Source organism: Medicago truncatula, chromosome 7 (genome assembly GCF_003473485.1).
Source record: "Medicago truncatula cultivar Jemalong A17 chromosome 7, MtrunA17r5.0-ANR, whole genome shotgun sequence".
NCBI lineage: Eukaryota > Viridiplantae > Streptophyta > Magnoliopsida > Fabales > Fabaceae > Medicago > Medicago truncatula.
In genome coordinates this window covers 36786840-36814123 of record NC_053048.1, presented here as the reverse complement: position 1 = coordinate 36814123, position 27284 = coordinate 36786840, and the positions used below count along the sequence as shown (strand labels likewise).

The window sequence follows — 27284 nt, the reverse complement described above, 5'->3', positions numbered from 1 at the left end:
GGTTATCGCTAATAATTGTTCAAGTGTACAGGACCAAAAGCAAGTCAAGTAATTTCAATAGATCTTGGAAGAACAATGGAGAGCAAATGAATTCGAAGCATCTGAAGAAAACTGCGTCTGAAGCTGGAGTGCTTCTGAAGTGATGAGGTCATCAGAAGCAGAAGCTCATCAGAAGCAGATGGTCATCAGAAGCAAGGTTTTCATCATAAGCGAAATCATCACCAGAAGCTACAATTGATCCGTAAATTTAAACTGGAGATTCAAATTAGCTGTTTAACATTTCAACCTTGTCTAAGAAGAACGAAGAATTGAAAGGGAGACATCAACAGTCATTTGGAGAAAACTAAGTACTTGTCCTTCGTTAACAGAGTTGACAAAGTACAAGTGTACAACCACTACCTCCACTACTCTGTTTTTGTCCACGCTACAAGACAAGAAAAACAGCCATGCCTGCAGAAATGTTCATTCAAGATGGGAATGAATTTGAAGCTAATTCTTCAAAGGACTACACCCAAATCAGGCAAAGGATTACTGGTGAATGATCAAAGGAACTCAACGACTCTTTAGACGTGCTAATCATCTCAACGTCTCTTTCACGCTTCTATATAAAGGAGTGAAGACTTGAAGATTGTAGATAGAGATACACAAGTTAAAAAGCGCCAAAACTCTGTCAATTTGATTCTACAAAGCACACTGAATTTCTGCACTGATTTGATACATCTTAGAAATTCAAAAGTCTAGAGTCTTTATTGTATTGTATTGTGAACACCACTGATTGTATATCAAGTGTTCAAGTCAAACTTATTTCTTTGTATTTTTGTTTGATCAGAAGACTCTTGCATGCGTGCTTGAGCATTAGAAGACTCTTGCTTAGTGCTTGAGCATTGGAAGACTCTTGCGTGTGTGCTTGAGCATTTTTGAGAAGTCTCATACTTAGAGAGTATTGAGCATTTGTAATCTTTGTGATTATAGTGAAATCTCCTTGGAAGTGCAAGGGGGACTGGACTACTTTCGTTTTGTGGAAGGAACCAGGATAACTGCTTGTGTCTTGCTTTTCTTTTCTCTGCTTTGATCTTTTCCGCTGCATATCTGATTCTGATCATTTCATCAGAAGCATTCACAAACTGCTTCTGAAGTTTTATCAGAAGAAGTTTTTTTAAGAGAGAAAAAGAAAACACAACTTCATAGCCATAGCTTTCCTCCAAACATGTTCATTAGGTGTAAGACGTGGGGACGCAGTAGGAGTGTAGATGAAATTAGGATTAAGGGTGTTGCCTTTAAACATGTTCATCATCTTTCCTCCAAGATCACTCCTACCAGCAAACGAAAATGAAGCAAAGGTAATTGAAATGATCAACACCACAGCAAACAACAACTTCATAGCCATAGCTTTCCTGAAAGAAATGAAACAAAAAGTAAGAGAAATGAAGCAGAAGATGAAGTATTGAGAGAAAAGTTTGAAAACCAAATCTCAAAATTCAGAAAAGAAAAGGCGCGCAAATTCAAATATGTTTATGTCCTTTATATAGCACAACAACACATACAACATAAGCTAGCGTGTTCTATTTTTTCAAAAATGTGGGTATGAACTTTATCCAAGCCCAAGTAATCAGATATTGTAATATAGAAAGTGTTATGTTCTATTCAATTTAATTTGTTCAAAAGTTGTAAAAGAATTTTAACATGGTGGATGGCTTATAATTTAAACTATACTAGATATAGGATAAGATAATTGTTTAGATTCGCAGTGTTTGATAAAATTAGAGATTGAAGTTGTTTATAAATATTAAATTACGATAAATTGTGCATTTAATTTAATATCTAATTAAGATCGTAGAGGTATACTTGAGATATAAAATGATAAGTTATAATATTTATATTATAAGCTACTTGAATTAACTCATCACAAAATATTATAAACTCATAAAAATAAGCTACAAGCTCGTAATAAATTGTCCAATATCAAACCAGTCTTTTAATCAAATAACCTTAAAAAATATACACTTGCAGCTATATGGTCAAAAACATATCATACAAAATATATATACTCTATATTAAAACAATTATAAAAATATCGTATCTCATATTTTAATTGGGAAAGTCATTCACTATTTGTTAATGAAATATTTTATTGTTTGGAATACATTTCATGGTATTTTTTATTTAAATATTAGTGCACATGGCGTCATTTGTTTTGTTTGATTAAATATGGGGTCTGTTTTTTTTGTGTTCGGTTCTCTTTTTGATCAAACTAGTTATGTTTTTCTAAAAGGTCAAAGGTAATGGTTTTCATACAAACAATGACATGGTGTTTATTGTGCAAATGAAATTTACATCTCAAATCATTTGATGAGTTACAATTTTCATCCTTATCAATCAAATTAAATATTTTTTGCCCCAATTTAGCTCTATAACTTTCTTTCTTAATATAATGTATAATAAATAAAAAAAATTATCCTATTCTAAAGTTTTTAAAATCTTGTACTCTTAAATATCAAAGTTTTCCATCCATAGGAAAACTATAGAAAATATTTGAACAAACTAAAAACTAGAACAATTGGTTCAATTATGAAAAGATATGTAAAAAGATGCTTCTAACAAGAACCTTCCAAAACTGAACATTATAGGAACAATTGTTTCATGATGATTAAATCTACCCGATCATGTATTCTAAAAATAAACTAAGATATTATTTACTATCAACCAAATGAATTATTAAAAATCAAAATACACATATCGATCCACTACATCCATAGACCATGAAATTGATGTAAAGAAAATATTGAAGATAGAAAGTAGAGTCAAATTTACATTAAACTTCGATCATCATCAATTAATCGCTACGTAAACTTCGGTTATAAACATAATGTATGTGAAAATGAACAACATAAATTAAATCCATGTCTAATTACTTACCTAATTAGACTTATTGATCTATTTGAAAATGGAAGTGGTAGAGTGTCTATGTTGAAATTTGAACTAGTAGCAAATATTCATAGATCATGTACTGCCTTCAATATTGAGAAAATCTATCACATTAGCAGTGAGATGTTCATTAAGTGTAAGACCTGAAGCAAGAACATAAATGTAACCTGAAGCAATGATGTTGCCTTCATTATTGTTCATGATCTTTCATCCAAAATCAATCTCAACAACAAAAGATAAAGCAATCAAAATCACAACAAACAACATCTTCAATGCCATAACTTTTATGAAACAAGAGTTATGAGAAGATGAAAATGAAGAAAATGAAGAAGAAAATGATGAAGATGAGGTATTGAGATAAATGTTTGGGAACCAAATCTCATAACTCATAACAATAGAGGCGCAAATTTGAAATTCGTTTGTGTCCTTTATATAACACAACACATACAACATTAGGTTCGTGTGTTCTGTTTTTATTTTATTTTATTTTATTAGGATATTGGCTTTATTCATGCCCAAATAATCATATATTCTAATTTAAAAAGTGTTATGTTCTATTTTAATATTAGTAGCACAAACTTGATTTAATTAATTCAAAAACCTACAAGAATAACTTGAAGGTTGTACATTAAAAAATAATCTAATGTTTGGTAAAAAAAAAAACCTACAAATTGATTAAATTTATATTGTTTGGTAAAATTAGAGATTGAAGTTGTTTATAAAAAATTAAATGATAAAAAATTGTGCATTTAATTTAATACCTCAATTAAGATTGTAGGTGTATAATTGAGATATAAAGTGCTAAGTTATGAACTTTATGTTATAAGCTACTTGAATTAACTTATCACAAACCGTTATAAACTCAAAAAATAAGTTATAAGCTCGTAATAAATTGATCATTATCAAACCAGTCTTTTTTATTCAAACGACCTTATAAAACATAAACCTTCAACTATCTGCTAAAAAACAGACCATATCAAATAGACTTTATATTAAAACAAATACTAATTAGATTCACTCTAAATTGTTGACCCAATACGATGGGATCAATTTCATCTTTATATAAACAACATTTCAATCAAGGGAATCAATGTCATGTTTTTCATAAAATAAATATGTTTTTCATCAATGTCATTTAAATTCCAAAATTTGATTATTATATTTTTTTAATTTCGTCCCTATGTAAAAATACGTTTTTGGTTTTAGTCCCTCTACTAAGATTAGTTGGCAACTCATCATGTGCCACGTATGCGTGTTAGTCAGCAATGCGTTTTTTTGACGGAAATAGACGGCAGGGACCAATTTCAAAAGGTTAAATAAATACAAGAGTTATTTCGCAACAAAAAAAGATACATGGACTTAAACAAAAAACGCGCTAACTTACGGGGACCTTCTACTTATTTAAGCCTTTTTCTTTTATGTGTAATATTTTTTTGGCGTTGTTATTATTTTGGGAGAAAAAACTTGAACGAACCAAGGAAAAATTACATTACAACGGAAACGGTGATATAGATTCTAAGGCGAGATCCATCGCAAATTGCAGTGTGTGCAACTTCACCGAATCACAAATTCAACAATTGATTCAATTCAATTCCAATTCAAATATCCTTCTAAACTCAGATTCATCAATTCGATTTGAATCATCATGTGGAGCACCATTGCCAATTTGAAGGAGAATTTGAATCAGATCGCTCTCGATGTTCACAACGATGATGATGACGAAGACGACATCGTTTCTTACGCAATCCCTAACGACGGCGAGAGTCCTTCCGTCTCCGATCGCCGGAATTCTCGTGGCTCCACGCGTTCCAATTCGATTCCTAGGTCGCCGATCCCAAACGGAATTGCAGATCATCCCTATTCTTCTGAGGTATGTGTATTGTAATTCGTGACAAGTTTGCGTGATTGTTAATTCTTAGAGATTTGAATTTTAAATTGCGGAACGCTATGCGTGAAATCGTGAAGATTATTAAGAGATATAATTTATAACTATTAATAATTAATTAGTACATGATCATACAAATTGCTTTAGAAATGTTAGTTCCATAGCACCGATACTTTTGATGGAAGATGTGTCCAGTTGTCTGTGTTCGGTGTCCGACATGCACCAACATGACACCCAATTCCAAATGATCATTGGTGTCTACGTGATTAATAGATTTTGCAGGAGAAAACTGTAACATGCATTGAAAAGAAATTTTGCTGGCTTCGTGATTTTCACTAGCAGCAAAATTTCTCAACCTTAGGATATGTAGTATGTGAGCAGTTTTGTATGTGCAAGTGTAACATTTCCATAAGTTATTAACTATAAGGTTTATCTTGAATTTGAGGTTATAGAATCACAAGTAAGAAAATATATACCATTTGGCTATGTCTCTTTTCCTGTTCATATATTATGTGTGAGAAGTTTTATGTGTGCAATTAAGATCACCTTATGGTCTCCATTTCTTTTAACGTGTCCATTACTATAGTTTTGGAGTATAAATGTTTAATAAATGCCACCAATTTTTGAAACGTGTGCATTTATATCATTTATTTACTTTAAAACTATAGTACTAGACTAGACACCTCCATTGCTTTTGAGTGCACGAATTAGTCTATAATAACCTATGAAGCACTGACACGGACACTGATACTGACGCGTCGATGCCGGAGGTAATTTGAAAAAATAACATAGTTGAATGTAATCCCATCGTATCATTGGTGTATATAATGCGGTAGGACTTGGACATGATACAAAGTTCATATATGCACACACGAATTGAGGTTAGGATTCCCATGTGTCGGTGTTGTGTCGGACACCGGACACGGCTTCCATCAGAAGTGGCGGTGGTACAGAGATAATAAAACAACTATTTTGTTCACAACACATGAATATGTCTATGTTTGTATTCATGCGATTTTATGTCGATGGGTAGTCTTAGTTAGCTGTGTGTTATGTTTTGTTTGTTTATTTAGATATTTTTGGCAAGACCTTTTGTTGTCCATTATCTGGAGTGTATAATCTAGTTTTGTTCATTGTAAGGGTAAAATGGCGACCATGAGTGATTAGTATATAATGTTTTGATCCACAGGTTTTTATTCTCTTAGCAGAAGGTTCATTCTTGTGTGAATTTAGAGATTTTACCAGATGCATGAGATTGCTATTTTATATTAGGTGTTTATACCTTGTATCTTCCCTTAAATTCTCTGGTTGAATATAGTAGGTAGGTTGGTCAAAACTAAAAACTTGTGCTGTTTCTTGCAGATAGAACAATATAGAGCAGAAATCAAAAGACTTCAGGCATCTGAAGCAGAGATTAAAGCACTATCAGTTAATTATGCTGCGCTATTAAAAGAAAAAGAGGTATGGCTAGCTGTCACTTTTCTGCATATATATACTGGTAAATGGTAATATATCAAATTTTCTTATGTTCTTTCTAGTGTTGGACCTTCCTAATGTTCAATTTCAGCTGTTGGGTGGCATTAGCCATTCTTTTGATACATGAACTTGTCTCGTGTATTATGAATCATCTTGTTACACGTAGCTGGGAATTTTTGTTAGTTCCTTGAAAACCACTGTTTGTTTTTTGGTTCCTTTTCTTTTTGAACTCTGTATGTACCTTGTGGTGTTTTCCAAACAACAGTCAATCTATATTCTATTTCTACTCGGAGGATTTGCTACACTACATGGATCAATCGATGCCAATGTGTTCTATTACCAACCAAATTTTAGGAAAATCACGTGCAATTAAATGATTTAGTTTAGTGTTTCTCTACTTTTCACGAAGTTTCCCCTTATCTGTCCACTTTTCTCACTTGATACTGGGATGGTGTTCTTATCACATGATCACACAGACCTTAGTCAAATTTGCACCATCTTCCCCTCAATAGATGGTACTCAAACTTTTCTGGATTATGTCTTTCCAAAATCTTCGGTCTCCTTTTCGTTTACCTTATTGTCGTATCTGCTACACCTTTTTTTTTCTGTCAAGTCTTACCAGAAAGATTCACCGCTGAACATTCACTGCCATAGAGCGTTGTAATGTGATACAAACCAGTAATTTCTCTATTTTCTCGTAATACAATACTGGTGGTTGATTCCAAATCTGATCAACTAATTTTTATTGGAACTTTTCTTCCACAATTTATGATTAACTTGAGCCTTTGTTGATGTCATCCATCCAACTTGAATCCTTCTGTGAGGCATTCCCATCAATCTTTTTTCTCATCACACTTTAAGATGGATCGAAGATACATATTAAACTGTACATCTAGTGATACGATGTAATCCCTAATCTGGACCTTATATCATGTTTGTTTAAAATAAGATGAACTCAGCTGCAATGTGCTATTTGAAGAGCACACAATAAATATATCTGTGCATCTGGATTCATTGCTTCTTTCTAAAACTCTGATTCTTTAGACCCTCTTCCCCCAAACAAATTGATTTTTTATCTGCTTCGATTTATTATAGGATTATATCACATCATGCGATTGATCTCAGGAAGAGGTTACATAAACTGTCCATTATTGCACCGACATATTAATTTGGGGTTTATTAATTCTAGCATTTGGTAAGTTAACTATTCAACCATTTCAACTTTTCAGGATCACATCATTAGACTGAATAAAGAAAATGGCTCCTTAAAACAGAATTTAGAGGCTACAAGTCCTGCTTCTTCAAATGGCAATCACAGAGTCAAGGTAATCCTATATTTAAATTCACACTTTATTATGAAGAATTTCATTCTTTGTATTTTTGTTACAGAAATTTTTAACCTGTGCTTTATGTCTTTCGTTGGTTTATATCTTGTAGTTAATAATTTTTGTATGAAATTTAAATAGTGATGATATGAAGAATTTCATTGTTTGTATTTTTGTTACAGAAATTTTTAACCTGGGCTTTATGTCTTTCGTTGGTTTATATCTTGTAGTTAATAATTTTTGTATGAAATTTAAATAGTGATGACAATGAGTATGCCATATACATTATTATGATTTAGTATGCAAGTTGGTTTTCAAAACTTGCATACTAAATAGTGAGAGGGCTGTGCTGAGAGTTTCACATTGGATGATTATATGACTGAACAACGAAGGAGGGGGGACCCGAGACCCATGAGCTATCTTTTGGGGCTGAGTTAGGCCCAAATTCAAATTTGGATGAAAAAAAATAAAAATAAACTTCCTTTTCAGTTGTTAATATCAACTCTTGACACAGGTTCACCACACTTTACTAAACTTATTCTAGAGACAATTAATTTGAGTGCTTCATACCGAGTACATACTTCTCAACATATAACTAGAAACCACATTAAAATTGTCTCTTGTCATTACAATATTTGGCTTTATTTTGTTATTGTTTTACAAAGTTCATATATTAGGAGTAATTTATTTTGAGATTGATAAACTGTTTTGTGATATAATTTTTTGAATTTTTAGTGGGCAGTGGGTTTGGCCAGTTTCTTTGCAGCACTTAAAAATCACTGAAATATTTAATATTTATTAGAGCATGCAATTTATTCTCTTATGTGATGCATTTGATTGTAAAGCATAAGTCTTCATCTAGAGGTTTACTCTTATCAATCTTTGACACATAATTATTGTTGTGGCTTCTATTTACAGCAAAACCAATAGTTTTCTTATGGATTTACTTTTGTAGAAAAGCATAGATTTTAGAAAGCTCTTTTGAGCCAAAGTTTCTCAGTGCTATTTCTTTAAAATATATTTGACCATAATGTTAAATCAATGTAATTAATAAGAAATATGAATTCTTTTGACCAATCGAAATATGTATTCATAAACCAGGGTTGATTAGAGAAAGGGAAAACATGTTTTTATTGTATATGTCGTCTCATCTCATACAACTATATAACAAGTGAGAAACCATGGTTGCATATATTTGTGCAGGGAAGCAGTGACCAGTCATCTAATCGACAACATAGGTCCGCAACTCAAATGAAAAACCGTTATACTACAAACAACGGAACCATGTCTAATTTGGAATCCAATGCAATTCCAAGTAAGATGGTATCCAATCATTCCAACTTACAAGTAAAGGACAAGGTAGTGACAATTTAGTTTATTTGGTTATTAAGTAATGAACCATCATAGAAAGATCAACCATTACGTGGCATTCATGACAACTTAGGCTGTTTTTGTTATTCCTTGCCCTAGTATGATTTTGATCAAGCACCTTTTGTTATTTTACCCCAAGTGTATGTTCATTTTCATTTAGTCCCAGTATGATGTGCACCTTCTTTAGAAAATGAAAATGTTTCTTAATTTGATTTTTATATCTCTTTATAATTTGAAATTTAATTTTTCGTCTGGTTGTTTTGATTTAGACTTTTTGATAGGCTGTATATTTTTAATTTTTTAGTGATGAGTGAACTTGACAACAGATGTATGAATGCCTTCTAGGAGCTAGCAGATTTGGTAGAAGGAAAAAACAGCCCCACAGCAGCAGCACAAGTACAACATACTCATGACACAAGAAAACTGAAGCTGGAATTGGAGCAAGAACGAGATAAATTGGAAAACATTCAGCTACAATTCCAGGGTATTTTTCTGCATTTGGAATAACTTGATTGAATCACCATTCTATACTTTTAAATAGAAAACTACTAACAAATCTAATTCTTTCGCCACTGTCAGAGGAACAGAAATTGAACAAGTCTTTCCAAGAGGAGCTGAAATTATTAAAGTTGGAACGAGACAAAGTAAGTCCATATAAACATTGATGCAAATTTAATGTTCACGGCTCCAACATCTTTATTTTATTACACTTGGAGTTTACAATGTGAGATCGCTCTTGACATTAAGGCTTAATAAACAGATGTGCGTGAAATAAATGTCACGTTTCACTGTGCTCTGCAGTTTAGGATATCTATTTGTAATTTTGTATTTTGGTATATGCTACTTTTATGATTATCTTATTAAACATGACACAATGTTATAAAGCGAACAGTCAAAATCATTCCTTTTCAGGAAATTGTTTGGTGCATTGGAAAATATGTAAATAACATTTGATGGACAGAATAATGGGATTTAGTATCAAATTATTAATAGATGAATTAAAAGCACAATTAATTATTTGTACGGGTTCATGAGGGTTATAGGACTAGAGTAGAAATTACAAGAGAACACTATATCTTTTTCAAATGCTTCAAAATCTCCATATCACTATTTCTTCATATATGTATGAGAGATTTTTTATATGAATATGTTTGTGTTTGTGGTGTTGTGCACGCATATGGGTTTGTGTAGATGCAAGATAATAACGACCATTTTCTGGGTTATTGTTAATAACTTCCAGTTCCATTGCATCGTTGAATAATAGATTACAACTTTTTAAGGAAAAGGATGCTGGTTTTGTTGTATTGATTTGCAACATGAGTTCTGTTATAATTTTTTGGCTATCTAACCTCTATATGTATTACTGCTTGAAGACTACAACTGAGGTGAGGCAATTACACAAAGAATTGAATGAAAAAGTATCAGAAATAAAGCGTCTGCAATTGGAGTTGACTAGACAGAGAAGCAAAGAAGCAAGTAATGCTATGGATAGCTCAAAAAGACTAATCGAAACATTAGAGAAGGAAAACACCACTCTTAAGGTTTGTAGATATATGCATTACATTATTCCATCACAGTACAAAATGTTTCTACCATCGTATGAATCAAAACTTAAAAATAGTTATTTTTGATATTGTGCTCTAGACATCACTCTAATTTATCCTACATTTTGTTGTTAGATGGAAAAAAGTGAACTTGAGGCTGCAGTCAAAGCGAGCAGCGCCAGTGATGTGAGCCCATATTTTACAGTAATATTTACTTTTCAATTTATCCGTTAAGTTCCATGCTAATAATGATTGTCTTTTTTCTCTTTTCTGGGGATTGGTGAATGGGCTTTTGGTAACAGTTGTCAGATCCTTCCAAAAGTTTCCCTGGAAAAGAAGACATGGAAATATCCTTACAGAAGATGAGTAATGATTTGAAGAAAACACAACAGGAGAGGGACAAAGCCGTACAAGAATTGACCCGCCTTAAACAGCATTTGTTAGAAAAGGTTTCATTTTTACTTACTTATTAAATTTATCTGTTGAAGCTAAATTAATATGATGAACGAACATGACATTTTTTCTCATGTAACCAAAAAAAGAAAGAAAAGATGAACGTGATATTAAAAAATACATTAGTGCTATATGACACGACATCAGAGTTTATGAAAATGCACGACTGCCTTGTATATGCGCTTAATCTCATATATGTGTAGTTTTTTTTAGTGTAACTACATTGCATCAAATCAAAGACATTTTGACTTTTCAGCCATCTAGAAATTTGTAAAATAACATATTTAAAGAACCGGAAGTGAATTGTATTTCTTTACCTTGGTCATTTCCCTTCAAAATCAAAGAAAAATAAAAGAAGATGAAGTGAATATCAAAACCAAGCAAAAGTATATGGAGGTTGGTAAGCACCGTCAATGGAAGGCACTAGAGTAGTGGAAATATAGTCATAAATATTGTTGGGAAAATGAGAATTGTAATTGAATGGCAATCTCGCTCTTATAAGGATTCGTGTGATTGGCACGAGTTTTTTTTTGTCATGCACATTAGCAGTATTCTAAAAAATAAGTAGTTTACAAATTATCATAATCTTTTTACAGTTTTCAAGTATATAGTGAATAATGTTATGTCGTTAGTTTTATAATGAATCTGAATAAACTACAATTGCTAATATCATACATGAATTTATCATATCAATCTTTCTGTATCAGACTATAATTTTCATTTCGGTGGTATTTCTCTAGGAAAACGAAGAGTCGGAAAAAATGGACGAGGATACCAAAGTCATTGAAGAACTACGGGATAGCAACAATTACTTAAGGGCTCAAATATCACATCTCGAGAGAGCTCTGGAGCAAGCAACTTCAGATCAAGAGAAACTGAAATCTGCAAACAACAGTGAAATTCTGACGTCCAGAGAAGTCATTGATGACTTGAACAAAAAGCTTACAAACTGTATAAGCACAATAGATGCCAAAAATATTGAACTAATAAATCTGCAGACAGCTCTCGGACAGTATTATGCTGAAATTGAAGCTAAGGTTATTTTAAATTTTTTATTATTACAAGTTTGGTGAATTAAATTGAGTTGTTAACACCTTAAAATCCCACTCACCTTTTTATTTTTGTCATTATCTTTTATGTATCTATGTTATATTATTACACAGAGTAAGCTTATATCGCTATTAATTTTATTTTCTGAAGGAACATTTAGAAGAAGAGTTGGCTCGTGCAAGGGAAGAAACGGCTAATCTTTCTCAACTGTTGAAAGTATGGATATATCTCACTTTTGCTAAATTAATAATATGCAGAAAACTTCGTTTAAAATTTGAATTGAACAAAAATTGGATCCTTTATGATTATAGCACAAAAGCATATGATGATCTTTGCTAGTTGTTATAACACAAGTATTTGATTATTTGTATGATCTTGAACTATACGTTTTATAGTTACTCTGTCTTAATACTTAAAAAGCATAATGCATCTTGTATTATCTTATCCTCCATCATTCCTGAAAGTTTTGCTCAGCATGTAGATTAAATGGTTGTTATTGCCAGGATGCAGATTCCAGAGTGGATATATTGAGTGGTGAAAAAGAAGAAATTTTAGCCAAGCTTTCTCAATCTGAGAAAGTACAGTCAGAATGGAGAAGTAGAGTAAGCAAGCTTGAGGAAGAAAATGCTAAATTGAGGCGAGCTCTTGAACAAAGTATGACACGGCTAAATAGAATGTCGGTGGATTCTGATTTTCTTGTTGACAGGTTGGCACGTTTTTCTTCTGAGTATAATTTCGAGAATAAAACATTATGGCATTATTTGACCCATGTAACCGACCCGGCCTAGTCTTGGAGAAAGCTGCAATTAAATTTTTTAAAAAATAAGCTAGGAGCTTTTCTGTCATGATAATTTTTTAGAATAAATTATCTTACACGTTTTAATTGTACTTTGACAGGCGCATTGTGATAAAACTCCTTATTACTTATTTCCAGAGAAACCACAGCAAAGAGGTATCAAGTCTTTTAACTGTGGTTGCTTTATATGCATTTTTCAAGACTGAAACCCTTTCCTTTATTTCTTCTGTGAGAATAATTTGTGTGTATATATATGATGAGTATCTAAGAACTTGGCGAACCCACCCTCAAGAACTAACCATCAAGGGGGGAACCAAGCCACATAAATAGTCCACCGAGCCTCCCATACTACTCGACGTGGGACTTGTGCCCCCCATAATACCCAAGTCCCTATCAGTACACCCTTGTGTGTTGGGGAGAGTCCGGGGAGAGAAATTTAAGGGCTCAGTTTTTATACTATTAGCCGAGTTAATTTATGGTTACCGGATTTTCCAAGAAAATTAGTATATGGTCAGATTCATGAGGATGCCCGCATCTATACCCTAGGATAGGGTTTTATGAAGTTGCAGTCTTGGTTGATATTTTAAGAACCATTGAACTTGTGAAGGTTATAAAATTATGTTCTCCAGTTTCACATGTTTGCGTTTGGCTGTATATTTTGGTTCCTTCCCTTAACATTTGCTCCCAATGCTGTGTTATTTTATCTGGTTTGCGTTACTATATTGTTCAACTGATATTTTTTCATGTGGTTTTTTATGTTGGGACAGGTTTTGGACTTGATGGTTCGCATGCTGGGATTTTCTAACGAGGACAAGCAAAGGATAGGCCTTGCTCAACAAGGTCCAGGGAAAGGTGTTGTCCGTGGTGTTCTTGGTTTGCCTGGCCGCCTGGTCGGAGGTATCTTAGGAGGAAGTTCAACTGAATCAGCTGTAAATGTTGGATCTGATAACCAGGTAATTTCTTCTCCTCTGGTATTAGTATATTTTCCGGATAATGATGTATGGTGTGAAATTGTCGCATTTTACACAACTTTGATATGGAGTTTACAATCAAAAATTCATATTTGAACAAGTATTTTCCCATTTCAGTCCTTTGCAGATATGTGGGTTGATTTTCTTCTCAAGGAAACAGAAAAGAGAGAGTTGTCAGGAAGTACAGGTGAATCTATGGGTGATTTACGTGATAATAGTACAAGTACTAATTCTGCTTCTTCACCACTTTCCAGTCAGAGGTTTAGTACTGGAGCTGCATCAATTAGCTCGCCTACTAATAATCAGAACACGAGTCCTATCTCACATGGATATTTTCAGCATTCTGAACAAATTGGTTCAGAATTCTCGACAGTTCCCCTTACATATTCAGATAGCAAAACAACTAGTTCAAAACTTTTTCCCAGACACTAAATATTATTTTTAATGTAATTAATTAATCAAAGGTAGATATCATTGTTATATTATAGGCACGCAATCTTTTTTTGAGAGCATATAGGCATGTAATCGTGTTCGATCAATTATTTAACTTGAAAATTGACTGTATGTTATTCACAAGTGTGACAATTTTTTTCAATGCTTTCTTCATCTCCTGTGGGATACTTGCATAATTTAGAAATTTATCTTGATGTATAATCACATCCATGTCTTCAGTATATATAATATATAATATACTCCCTCTGAATATAAACAAAAAAAACATACATTGATGGGAAAAAATTCCCCCTTTCATGCAACTTAATTTCTTCTTCACTCTCAAATTCGTAACACATACATATCTCACACGGACATTTAATCCACCTCCTTGTTGTAAGACAATTTTGACCATTTTACAACCTTACTAAACAAACTAACTTCATCAACAGAACACTGTTCAAGACTCAAGAGTCTTCAGGAAAAATCCGAATCATACATCCAACCATTGTCCATAGTATTATATTATTATACAATTTTTACGCAATTTCTTAAAACTACACCATCCTTTCGATTTTATCATAACAAGATCAATCACTTTGGAGACAAAATATTCAGTCCAATGCATTGCAAATAAGGAAGTGAATTCATCAATCAATTTGCAAGCCAAATTAAATGAGACACCTTCCTATACTTTTTTTTTTTTTTAGCAAAGAGAAATGAACAAGAATTTTTTTTTTTTCTTCAAATAACTCGGTGCTCCCACCAACCATCTAATTTCCAATCCAACTTGAAAATAAAATTCCAAATTTGTCGAGACATTGTCCAATTTCCAAACAAATGACTTGTTTATTCTATACCATCAAAGCAATAAACATAACATTGTTGATTAACATCCCAAGCAACTCATCTCATCCACAATTTGACATGTGTTAATAGCCTATCCTGCTATAATATCTAACCCAATAAAACAATTTTCGATCGCATGTTTTTTTATTTTTTTTGTGAGAATTTTCGATCACATATATAAGTGTCCCACAACGTCTCGAGATATTAACACCCACAATTGTACCTAAAGTATTTCTAACTAGTTGTTTTACCAAAAACAAATAATAAATACAGAATTTCAAAATTACATATTTGAGAAAGTTGAATAATAATTGTATAATATTTTTAAATTAATTTTTTTGACATGACATGAATATTTTTACATTTTTTCAAAAAAAATGAATATGTCTACATTGTCAGTATATAGAAATTATTAATTATTCCTTCAAAAAAAATATAGGAATTAATTAAAAAAAATCTGATGATCCGTTTCGTATGCAAGAGTAATATATGTATGAAACACTAATTAATTTATCGTCATCAGTCAAACAAAAGCGGGGATAGCTCAGTTGGGAGAGCGTCAGACTGAAGATCTGAAGGTCGCGTGTTCGATCCACGCTCACCGCATTTTTGTTTTTATTTTTTTTATAAATCTGAATTGAAAACAGAACAATTTTTGAAAATAAAATGGAGATGCGGGGTATCGATCCCCGTACCTCTCGCATGCTAAGCGAGCGCTCTACCATCTGAGCTACATCCCCATATATTTAATTTTGTTAAATGGAAAATGTTCGATGTGCTTTATTAAGAAACCATTCTTTCCCAAATGTAGAACAAATAGTGATCTGATTATTCTTATTTATTTTTTGCTCAATTATACATAATAAAAATTTAGGACATTTTCTACATGTGTTTCATAACTTGCAGGAATCCTTGAAGATCGTACAAAGTTGAGAAGACACAAATTTCTTGATAAATGACAAATTGTTGAATCCTTTTTTTCTTTCTTTTCAAAAGACAAACAAAACTTGTTGAATCTTTGTTCGTAGACTATTCTAAAATTTGATGTAGTCATCTCTCAAGTAGAATTGTGTAGGTATTGAGATATTTATGTAGATTATAAATATTGTGTGTTTGTGCTGAATTTTGCATGTCTTTGTATTTAATTTTGTTTTTTGGTGGTGGTCGGGATTGAAACCCTAGACCTTGCAAATATTATGCATTGTTCTTACCAACTGAGCTAAGCTCACGGAGACGTTTTGTGCTTAATTTTTAATCCTATTATAGATTTTGACTTTTTAGAGAAGAAAAAAATATGTATCAGTATAACTGAAGACACTTCCTTGAAGAATGGACGATCAATGATAGTGTTTTACAAGATATCTATCATTGTAAGAGTAGGTTTTTTTATTGAACAATTTACAAAAGTAGTTTTAAAATAGGAAGATGACTCACTTTTTAAATCATACAAAAGTTTATTTTAACGACTTTTCCAACGAAGAGCCAAACATTTGTTGAGATAGAACCATTGAGATGATGATATACATGTTTGGGATAGAAATTGCTGGATATTTAGCATTGTATCATTGCTTGTTTTAGTCTATTTTCCCTTTCTTTACAATTATGTAATGTTTTACGAACTTATGTAGGGATGTAATGGGTACAATACTTCGCCGCACCATAATTTGAACCAATACCTAGACCCAGATCATACCCAGTGGGTAGCAATCTTAATGCCCATAACTGTAGTTTATGCACACTTAGGTACCCATGCCCTTACCTGCTACCCCTGTTTTAACTAAAATAGATCGACAAATCACAAAATATGATATCAATTTAACAGAATTGAAAAAATATTCAAAGTTCTTTAATATTGAATTATGGAAATTGTAAACTAAAATATCTATCTCATCCAACTTATAAAACATCCAACTATAATAACTTCATATACTTGTATGTATGATATCCTTCAAAACTTATATAAAATTGTTTTATGAGATTCATTATTTTGTCTCATAACCATGATCAAAGAATTGAAAAAACATACTTATAAAAAATACTTGAATAAGGATAATCCTTCTGAGGATCAAGAGAAGTTGGAAAATTGAAGTTGTGAGTAAAACAACAAAGAGAGAACAAGGAAAGTTGAAGTTGGAACATTGTAGGAGTAAAGATCAAATGGTTGATATTCTAACATAATGAGTAACCATTAGAAGTATTCAAGAAATTGAGAGGCTTCAAGGGTGTTGACTGTCTAACATGAATTAAGGTGGTGTGTTAAGAGTTAGTTAATATTATGTTATGTGAGTGCCACTATTGGGTCACGAGGGGGAGCTCGGGGGACCGTCCACATCGAGGATAGAACAACCGCACAAGCAAGAGAGATGTCACACTCTTACCCAAAACCTTAAGGCTATAGGTTTATGGATACTCTTACTTATAAGGTGTTCAACACTTACTCTTTTATTCGATGTGGGACATATAACTCACACATGTACGCAACAACATAGACAAGTTTGTTACTTGCTAAAATTTTAGTTTTTCTGTTATGTGGTGGTTAAATCTTGATTTAGCTTATCCATTGTGAGATTAGCAAAACTCTTCTATCAAGTGTGCACCATATTCATAAATTTGAGAATTCAAAACTCTTCTATTTTTTTTTTCATTCTCTCCAATACATCGTCTTATTTAGAGTTGTGAGTAAAACAACAGATTCATTTGTTCTAACAAACATGAAGAGAGTTCATTCTAATAATAAATTAGTTGCTTCAATGCAAGTTGTTTTTGCCTATTTAGCATAACAACCATGTTAAACCCCAATTTGTCTAAAAAAAAACTTCCACTAAAAACCTTGATTTCAAATACTTTAGTCATGCATAGCACTATAACATTTGTATCCAACATAAAGTTCAACCAAAAGGAAAAGGAAACACCAGTAAATCGAAAATGATGTAAAAGTAAAAACATAATGGTGCTTTTATTTATTTTATTTTATTAGTCTATTATATATCCCTCATAGTGGATCAAACTAGGCAAAGAAGTCAGAGATGCTTGGGAGCTTGATCTCTCCCTTTTGACAAAGAGGAATGGTGAAATTGCCAATAATAGGTAGATCAATAACGAGACCAATATCCAATTGATAATCAATGTCCCAATCAGCACCAATATCCTTTACCAAGCTAACAATTATGTTATGAGGCACCTTCACTAGCACATTAAGCAATGTTGTGTCACTAGCTTTCAACGATCCTGGGTCTGGTACGGTTCCTGATGCTATCTCCCTGATTACCACCAAACATAAAAACTATAAATTAACATGACTAAACACAACATATATAATCTAATTTGTTATCTAAAATTAAGTGGACATTTTCAAATCATATAGAAGCTACTAAACAAATGTTATTTAGATTAAACAGAATCACGGTATACAACTTAGATTTTGATAAAAACTACATTGTAGAATTTCAGCAAAACATAGTGTCATTGTGATTTCGTCAAACTCGTCATGAGTAACATATTGAATTTGCAAAAATAACTTTTTTTTTTTTCACTTTACACTTAACCTAATCATTTTTTGGATGTCATATGAAAGGTACGAAATATCAACTTTCCACATCTATAAATATTATGAAAACTTTAAGACACATAATTAAGGTGGATAGTCCCTCCCAAAGAGATTATTTTCATTCATAAGAATCAAAATTAGATTTCACACCATTTGCTTAAAAGTCTGAATACTTTCCACTCAGACCAATCATCAATCAAGATCAGCAATTATATAATGGAAACAGTAGAGTAATGCAAATAATAGAGTATGAATTTTCACTTTCAAGCTTATATAGTTTTATTTTTTTGAGAGGAATTCATTCTATTTTACTAGTTATCATTTAAAAATACTATTACATTTTCTTCTACACTAATCACAAAAATAGTTCATAGAGAAATTACATTACAGCATTATAAAAGAAAATAATTATAAAATAAACGAACTACCCGTGGCCTGGTCGGACTAGCCCATGACGGGCTTGGGCCTCAACGGGCTCGGGCTAAAATGCCCGATTTTAAACGGATCCAATTTTTTATGTCCACGCCCTACATTTTTTTGGGACTTTTGCGGGCCAGCAGGCCAGACCCTTTTTGACATCTCTAGTTAATTGGTATCAAGGGGCATGTTATTTTTGGGCAGCTTTTTGTCCTGTTGTATGCTTGGTCTATGGGTGAAGAAGAGCAAGTAGAGACACCTGTTTTTTTTTTGACATTGATGTTTTTGGACATTGATGTTAGGTGGGTGGAAGTTTATTGCTTAGTAAGTGGGACATGTTGTCTTGGAGTTTTATGAAATTGGATTTTCTGAAGTCGGCAGTTTGCCGCATCGTCAAAGTCATAACATTTATAGATATGCCTTTAAAGAAAATAAAAAAATCTATAGTTAAGATTGTTATGTTGGAAATCAAGTATTAGTGATTATGTCCAATTTTAATTAAAAATGAAACAAATGTTGGATATAAAAGAGAGAAGAGCCGTAAATTTATTGTCTTAAGATTTTGGGGTAAGAATGTGACATCTTTTTTAGGGGATCCTAATCCATTGCCACTTTCAGCGCTCCAAGACTCTTCAAAAAACTGATATCAGGACCCTGGATAGACTCTCTGGGGGTGAGAGCCATAAACTATTAGCTTAAAGTATTAGATAAGATGTGATGTGTGTCTATCTCTTAGCGGGTTCTAGACTCCCCAATAAACTTGTTAGTCTAAGACGATTCAAATTTTAATATTTTTTTTTTTTTTTCAAGATAATAAAATAATGGTTTTAAAATATAACTCCACTAATTCCAATATGCTCGATCTCTATCGAATGGTCACAGATTTTGTAACTATTTGAATGCAACAAATTACCAACGCACGTAATTGTGGTAAAAAAAATTTGAATGCAAAATATTTACTAATAGTTTTAGTTTGTTAAATTAATATATTTTTCTATTTACCGATGACGGACGACTCATTTCTCCTTAACTCAAATCAGCAGAGAAGAATTTGTGTAAACTTCTGAATTTTGATTGTATTGCCTTCGAAAAACAATTCAACAAGAGTACCAAATTACCAATACGGAACTAGACACTCCAATGACTCCAATTTTGTTTAAGATAATGAACACAACAAAATCCAACTACCATAATCCATCCATTCCGTTACAAATCAACCTATCCAATCTATAATTGATTCATGATTGTTATTTAATCCACTAAAACAAAGTCTAAACTCTCAAATACAAAAACCATTTAACCCTAATATAAATCAAAACTAAAATTAAAGAAGAAGAAGATAAAAAACAAACCTGTTAGCACTTTTGAAAGAGTACTTGATCTCACAAATTGGAATAGAAGTAGAATAAGGATTTGAAACATTGACCTTAGCCAAATACTCAACAGACTGACGTGTCACGTCCTTGAAGTCAACATCTGTAATATTTGCCTCAGGTTTAGGCATATCAGCAACTTTCTCAGCAATAAAGTTTTTGGCTTTGTCCAATAACTGTGACATTTTCAATACTGTAAATATTAGACTCACACAAATTACACTTAACGACACCTTCATACCCAAACCCATTATTTATAGTACTACAAAAAAGTCAAAACATGAAAAAGTGGATAACACGTGGCGAATACGCGTTGCACGTGTTTTCCACGCGCTTTGAGATCTGGGTGGAAGAAAGAACAATGAAATTGGGTTAGATACTTTGATCCGATGTTGATAATAATGATGTTGTTGTTGTCGGTGTCGTTTTGTGAGTAATGTTTTTGGATCATGTGTAGGTGTGGCGTGTTGTGTGTCATGCAGTCGCATCACATGCCCTATTGATTTTGATACATGATTCTTTCTATCTCTTTCATTTTTCTAAGCAAAGATATATGTATTTTTAATTTCATAAGTTTGGGAAAATATATGGAGTATTAGATTTAAAAAAAATAAAATTGGAAGGTTGAGTGGAGAATGTGAAAGAGAGAAAACTTACATCCATGATTGATGATGGTTGATGGAGGTGATCACGTTGATTGTTGAGTAGAGAGAGAAGAAAGTGAATCTGTCTTGTTAAGGAAGATGGAATGTGGAGGTGAGGTAAGTTATGAGATAACGTGCTAGTTGTTAAAATACTTTATATGGAATTGAATTGATAACCTCAAATTAAGGGGAAAAAAATAAGATTAAAGAAGTACAAAAAGATTTTTTTATTGACCCGACCCAGTCAGTTAAGAGACTGTGATTTGAAATTAATTGGGTTGTAAATTACGTCCACTCGCCATAAAATATTCCACCGTAAACGGAGGAAACAATAAAGAAAATGATTTCTTTCCAATTTTTTTTTAAGTTTAATTGCACTTTTGGACTCTTATCTTTTCAAAAGTTGTGGTTATGGATCCCTAACTAATTTAAATACAAAACAGCCCCCTATGTTTTGATTCTTTGGCAGTTTTGGACCCCTAAGGAAAAAAATTGACACGTGGCACCTCACTTAGGGTATCACGTCAGCGTTGACCAAGTCAACAATGGACTGGGGATCCAAAACTGCCAAAGAATCAAAACATAGGGGGTTATTTTGTATTTAAATTAGTTAGAGGTCCATAACCGCAACTTTTAGAAAGATAGGGGTCCTAAAGTGCAATTAAGTCTTTTTTTTTATAAGAAAATGATTTTATTCTTTTGTACAATTGGTTAAGCCAAAAAAATGATTTTATTCTTTTTAAAAAAAAAAAAATGATTTTATTCTTTTTTACAAAAAAAAAATGATTTTATTCATTCGATTTGATGGTTTTGAGATTTGTGTTTGGTTTTTTGAATTATACAATTAAAGGTCTTGCTAACTACTGCCCTCAGGACAATGGTTAAGGAATTTACAATTAGTTTATGTAAGTTTTTCTCAATTGGTAAGGACAATGTATAATATCTGCAAGGTCCAAAGTTCAAACCCCGGACACCACCAAAAAAAAGAAATCTACAGTTAGAAATTTTGTCATGAAAATATATAAGATGTTACTTTTGATAAAGTAATGATCACACAACTTTTTCATGAAATCTTACTTGTTATGGATGTTTAACCATTACCCTTATGACACTGGTTAGCATTCTCCTACAATTAAACTTAAAATTTGCATTTTATTTTAGATTGTCTAATCAAGGTGAACAACCATCAATGTCTCAAATGCATGATCGTGGGGATCTCGTGACTCCATGGAATCTGAATTCAAAATTGTAACATTCTCTTATGTATGATCGGTCTAAATCAGATTAGCCAAATATCATTAGTCACATCTTCCATAGTAATCGTAACATTTGACTTTATTTTGTGTGAAACATGTATCCTCTGCGCGCAACTACAAATATTAATCATTCGATCGGGATAAGACTACAATGAAAGACAAAACTATCTTTAATCGATTTAACATTATTGCATTTTTAGGTCTGCATTTGAACCAGAACTTCTGATTAAGCTGAAAGAGTTTCATTATCATCCCATCCAAGTGATTTTGGGTACATTTTATTATTTCACACATTAGAAAATGTGAAAACTAAAAGAAAGAGAATAACAATTTTATTAAATCTATGAATATTATAAGTGGATGTCTATATAACAATTGAGTTATTGATTGGGTCATGTTATTAACAAATTGGACCATATTGTGTTTGCTCCTAAAGTCACTGTATTTTTCTATAAATAGAGCTCTATTTCTTCCTCTATTTCTCTCTATTCTTGTTCTTATTTCCTTAATTTTATATTTAAGAATGTATAAAATACTCATATTATCTCATATATTTTCTTTCTTTTTCTTCATCAAATTAATAGGAAGATCAATAGATTTTATATTTCTATCATGGTCTCAATGTGTGGTTCTTCAAGAACTCAACATCAAATCTTCATAATTATTCTAAACTAATACAAAGATCAATTGATCCAGTAACTCCACATCAAATCTTCATAAACGATGATAAATTGATGATAAAGATCACATCTTATGAAATGCTACCATAAAATATAAATTGTGGGAATATTGATTGAAGCAATACTACAAGGATGCTTGAATATAATTTCTTTTATTTACTTCTTCAAGAATTATATAACAAATGTTCAAAAGCATTGATGAATACAAATTTATTCTTCAATAAATAGAGCTCAAAATCATTTTTATTAATTATTATTATAATTTAATTATCATAAAAACAAATTAAAAAATAATCTTGGAAGTAATGCACATAATATGGTGTGAACTTGATGGCACCTTTTGAAACCGCGAGGTTAGTGGCCTTAGCAATCAGGCTTATGGAAATGAAGTGAGCCAAAAGTTTAGAAAATGCTCTTTTTCATCAAAAATTGCTTGCTTCCAACCAAACCTTCGAAAATACCCATGCGTGACTTAAGTGTTAACTCACGCAAATTATAAACCCAATGTGACTTAACTCATGCTCTATCTGTTGTTTATGCCTTCAACTTTTGAAGTTGGGAAAACAGAGAAATCGTGACACGATTTCTTAGGCGTGTCACGATTTGGCTATGCCGAGAGCATGTTTTCTGAGTGATGAGTGATCAATCGTGACATGATTTTGGGGAAACGTGACACGATTTTCAGCTTGCCGGGCACGTTTCAGGATAAGGTTGGTCGTACCTTGAGTCGTACGTGTTGGAACAAAATGTGTTTAACATTACCCTTTGAGAGTTTTGATGATAACAAGGTATTAAAAATTATCAATTGGATATGCTAATATTTGTTCAAGTGTACAGGACCATAGACAAAAATTTGACATCTTAAATAGGTTATGGAAGAACAAAAGAGAGCAAAGGAATCAACAAAAAGGAAGCTTGAAGCATCTGAAGAGAAGTGCTTCTGAAGTAAAAGTGCTCCTGAAGTGATGACGTCATCAGAAGCAAGTTCATCAGAAGCTGAAGATCACCAGAAGCTCTAGTTCATCAAGAGATGCAAGACTTAAAGCTTCAAACGCTGGTCAATGGATTTAGTCTCGTATAAGCATCGCAGAAGACTGAAAGAGTGAAGCAACGGCTATTTTGAAAAGAATTGAAGGCATTCGATGCTTGTTCTTTTAAGAGCGTTGACAAAGTACAATTGTACGAAGTGTACAACCAATATCTCTACTACTCAGTTTGTGTCTCTGCTACAAGACAAGGATAACAGCTCTGCCTGCAACAATGTTCCTTCACAATTAGAATGGATTTGAAATTGATCCTTCAGATGACTATAACCATATCAGGCAAAAGATCGTTGGTGATTGATCAAAGCTTCAAACAACTCTATTTTGATGTACTGGAAATTCACAACGTCTCTTTCACACCTCTATATAAAGAAGTGAAGACTTAGAGATTGGCAAGGACTCAACAACAATTTACAAGTGTCAAATCTCTACTGAAATTGTTCTGCATTCAAAAGTTCACTTAGAATTTCTTAACAACTTTCATATCTTAGAAATTCTAGAGTCTTAAGAGTCTGTATCTGATTTGTATTCTGAACACCACTAATTGTATATCAACTGTTCAACATCAAACATTTTCTTTGTAATTTTTTTTGAATTAAGAAGTCTCTTGCAGTTGTGTTTGAGCATTAGAAGTTTCTTGCAGTTGTGCATGAGCAATTTGAAGTCTCTTGCTAAGTTTAGCAGTGAGCAGTTGTAATCAGATATTACATTTTAGTGAACTCTCTCTGGAAGTGGAAGGGGGACAAGACTACTTCCGGTTTGTTGAAGGAACATGTATAATTGTTTTGTGTCTTTCTTCTTTCTCTCTATGTTTTTATCCGCTGCAAGTTAGTCCTGAACATCACATCATAAGTAGAACTTTATCTGCTTCTGATCAATGTTTTCAGCTTAGGAGAAAACGAAGAAAAAGCAAACACAATTCAACCCCCCCTTCTTGTGTTTTTCTCACCTTCAATACGCACTAAATGTGTCACGATTTGGCAAAACGTGACACGATTTTGACAGCTGAAGACTACTATATAAGTGTTCTTTGCAGATTTTGAATGAGAGCTTGAAGAGAGAGAAACTTGGGAAATCAAAGGAGGTAACTTTAGGGTTGAGGGTCTTTGATTAGAGTTCTCTTAGGTTGAAAAACGTTGTAAACACCTTGGGTGAGTGAAAATCATTGAGTGTCTTGTTCATTGGTGAGATTGAGAAAATGGGTAGAAATTAGGGTTGTTCATTGTGAGCTTGTTGAAGCTAATTTCTTGTAACCCATTTGTATCTCTTTGTAAGAACTCTTTGATAGTGGATTGGAGAGATCAATCACTCCCCCAGAGTAGGTCAAGTTGGACCGAACTGGATCAACAATCTTTAGTGTGTTTTTCTGCTTGTGGTTTTGTGCTTTTCACTTTGATTACTAGATTAGATCTAGGTGTTGTTATTATTGTTGTTGCTTGTGTTTACTTTGAAATTGGTTACTACTTTCCTTTGTTCATCATAGTTTATATTGGTATGATTTTGAGTCCGAATTTACAACACTATCATTCCTATGTAAAAGTCAATTAAAATTGTCAAACTCTCAAATTAATTCCTAAACTCTTACGACTTTAGATAACAAAAACGAGTGTGTGCAATGTGGAATCGGGTGAAAAATCTCCAATTCTTCCCAAAGAGACTTTTGATAGAAGTAAAGTAATCGTTCACAGAATCATGGAGATGGATTTTTTACGAAATGCATACAATTAATGTTGGAGGGAAGAGACACTAACGCAATTAGCACGAGAAAAGCATGCTTTGAGTTTGATATTGTTCCATGCCGAAGTTGCAGTATCAAAATAATTAAGAGGCCTGCCGACATAAATGTTTGGGTTATTATTGTGATGCACACACATGACACATGTAATATAATTTCATAATTCAGCAAGCTATTGTTGCCAGCACATCTGTTTGAATATTTGGCACCGTTTCCCTATGGCATAAGTGTAGCACATGTATAAGAGAAAACAAAGGTAAGTTAACTCACGCTGAAGTTCAATGTGAATTTTCAACGAGACTTAAGTCACGTTGAGTTTATCACATGCGTGATTTTACTCACGTCATGAGCATTTTTGAAAATTTAGTTGGAAGTGAGTAAATTTTATTAGAGCGTTTTTCTCACGAATCATCATCCATAAGAATTGCACAACAAATCACTAAGCTTAGTATGGATACAACCTTTTATGATCATAACAATTTTATGATACTAGGTATTTGTATGCGAAATGATGGGCAAAGCACGAGTTGTGTGTGTGAAGCCGAAACTATAGTCTATGGCATTCCATTCATCGCGCCAAGGAATATCATCTCACCAATGTGATTTTTTAGTTCTGTAAGTTAGTAGGTTGATAGTTTCAATCATGCATATGAAGCCGAATCGTATATAATTTGGAGTTATTATCATATTATCATATGATTTTAGTTTTTTTACTTGATGAAATATTAATTCCTATTTTGCAAGTTTTTTTACTCAATTAAGAATGTCTCACTTATAAAACACAGATTCAGACCCCTAACCTCATCAAGTGATAGACTCTTAACCCCCTCATGCACATGACCGGACTTTTGAGTATGACTCGATCACTCCATGTATATAGAAGCAAACCTTACACAATCAGCTGATCAAAGAAATTCTGTAGATGGAAAGAAAAACATGATACTCCATCACTCCATGTACATATCAAATTAAATGTGCATATATTCTATTTTAGAGTAAATAAGCAATTGGCCTTTTGAAATTGTAAGTTTCGTCAATTACTCTCCTGAAATTAACAAAACTTCAATTACCCTCTAAAATTGCACAACATTAATCAATTTACCCTCTCCGTCAAATTCTTCTGTTAGCCAACATGATGTTTTGCAAATACCCCCCTGAAGTTTTGCACTTATGTGCAAAATGTCCTCCAAACTTAAAAATTTATATATTTTTTTCTTATCATTGACTCAAAAGATATTAAAGACAAACAATTAACAATTAAATTAGGCCATTTTCATTGTCAAATGTCAAAATGAAATATGGAACTAGAAACAACACATGAAACATCTTATTAGGCCATTTTCATTGCAATGAGAACACCTTTGAAATCCACACTCACCCACAAACCTCACAATTATCATCTTCTTCATAATCACCTTCATAGTAGATTTTACAACTTCCATAACATGTTTCACAAGGAACAAACTTTATATCACCACAAGCCTCACATCCACCATCACCTCCTTCAATGTC

General features: G+C 32.6%; 2 protein-coding genes and 2 non-coding genes across 5 annotated transcripts; 2 read left to right on the top strand and 2 right to left on the bottom strand.

The window, feature by feature from the left end:
* Positions 1-4363: 4363 nt before the first annotated feature.
* Positions 4364-14425, top strand: LOC11436006 (golgin candidate 3). The gene is made up of 15 exons (XM_003624046.4): positions 4364-4795; positions 6173-6271; positions 7516-7611; positions 8815-8970; positions 9328-9466; positions 9562-9626; positions 10356-10523; positions 10662-10712; positions 10829-10975; positions 11720-12016; positions 12180-12245; positions 12533-12735; positions 12927-12981; positions 13593-13778; positions 13914-14425. Exons 1-15 carry the CDS (start codon positions 4571-4573, stop codon positions 14226-14228), a joined length of 2268 nt encoding a protein of 755 aa, XP_003624094.1. The 5' UTR covers positions 4364-4570; the 3' UTR covers positions 14229-14425.
* A 1185-nt stretch (positions 14426-15610) lies between these two features.
* Positions 15611-15683, top strand: TRNAF-GAA (transfer RNA phenylalanine (anticodon GAA)). The gene has a single exon. It is a non-coding gene; the product is annotated as a tRNA-Phe (tRNA).
* Positions 15684-15744: 61 nt separating this feature from the next.
* Positions 15745-15817, bottom strand: TRNAA-AGC (transfer RNA alanine (anticodon AGC)). The gene has a single exon. It is a non-coding gene; the product is annotated as a tRNA-Ala (tRNA).
* Positions 15818-17882: 2065 nt separating this feature from the next.
* On the bottom strand, positions 17883-21231 carry LOC11406615 (desiccation protectant protein Lea14 homolog). Of its 2 annotated transcripts, XM_003624044.4 has the most exons (3): positions 21072-21231; positions 20394-20590; positions 17883-18337 (listed from the first exon to the last, which is right to left on the bottom strand). In XM_003624044.4, exons 1-3 carry the CDS (start codon positions 21075-21077, stop codon positions 18085-18087), a joined length of 456 nt encoding a protein of 151 aa, XP_003624092.1. In that variant the 5' UTR covers positions 21078-21231; the 3' UTR covers positions 17883-18084. The 2 variants fall into 2 exon arrangements, with proteins under 2 accessions (XP_003624092.1, XP_003624093.3); XM_003624045.4 differs by lacking the exon at positions 21072-21231 and having other exon boundaries at positions 20394-20782.
* Between the last annotated feature and the right edge of the window lie 6053 nt (positions 21232-27284).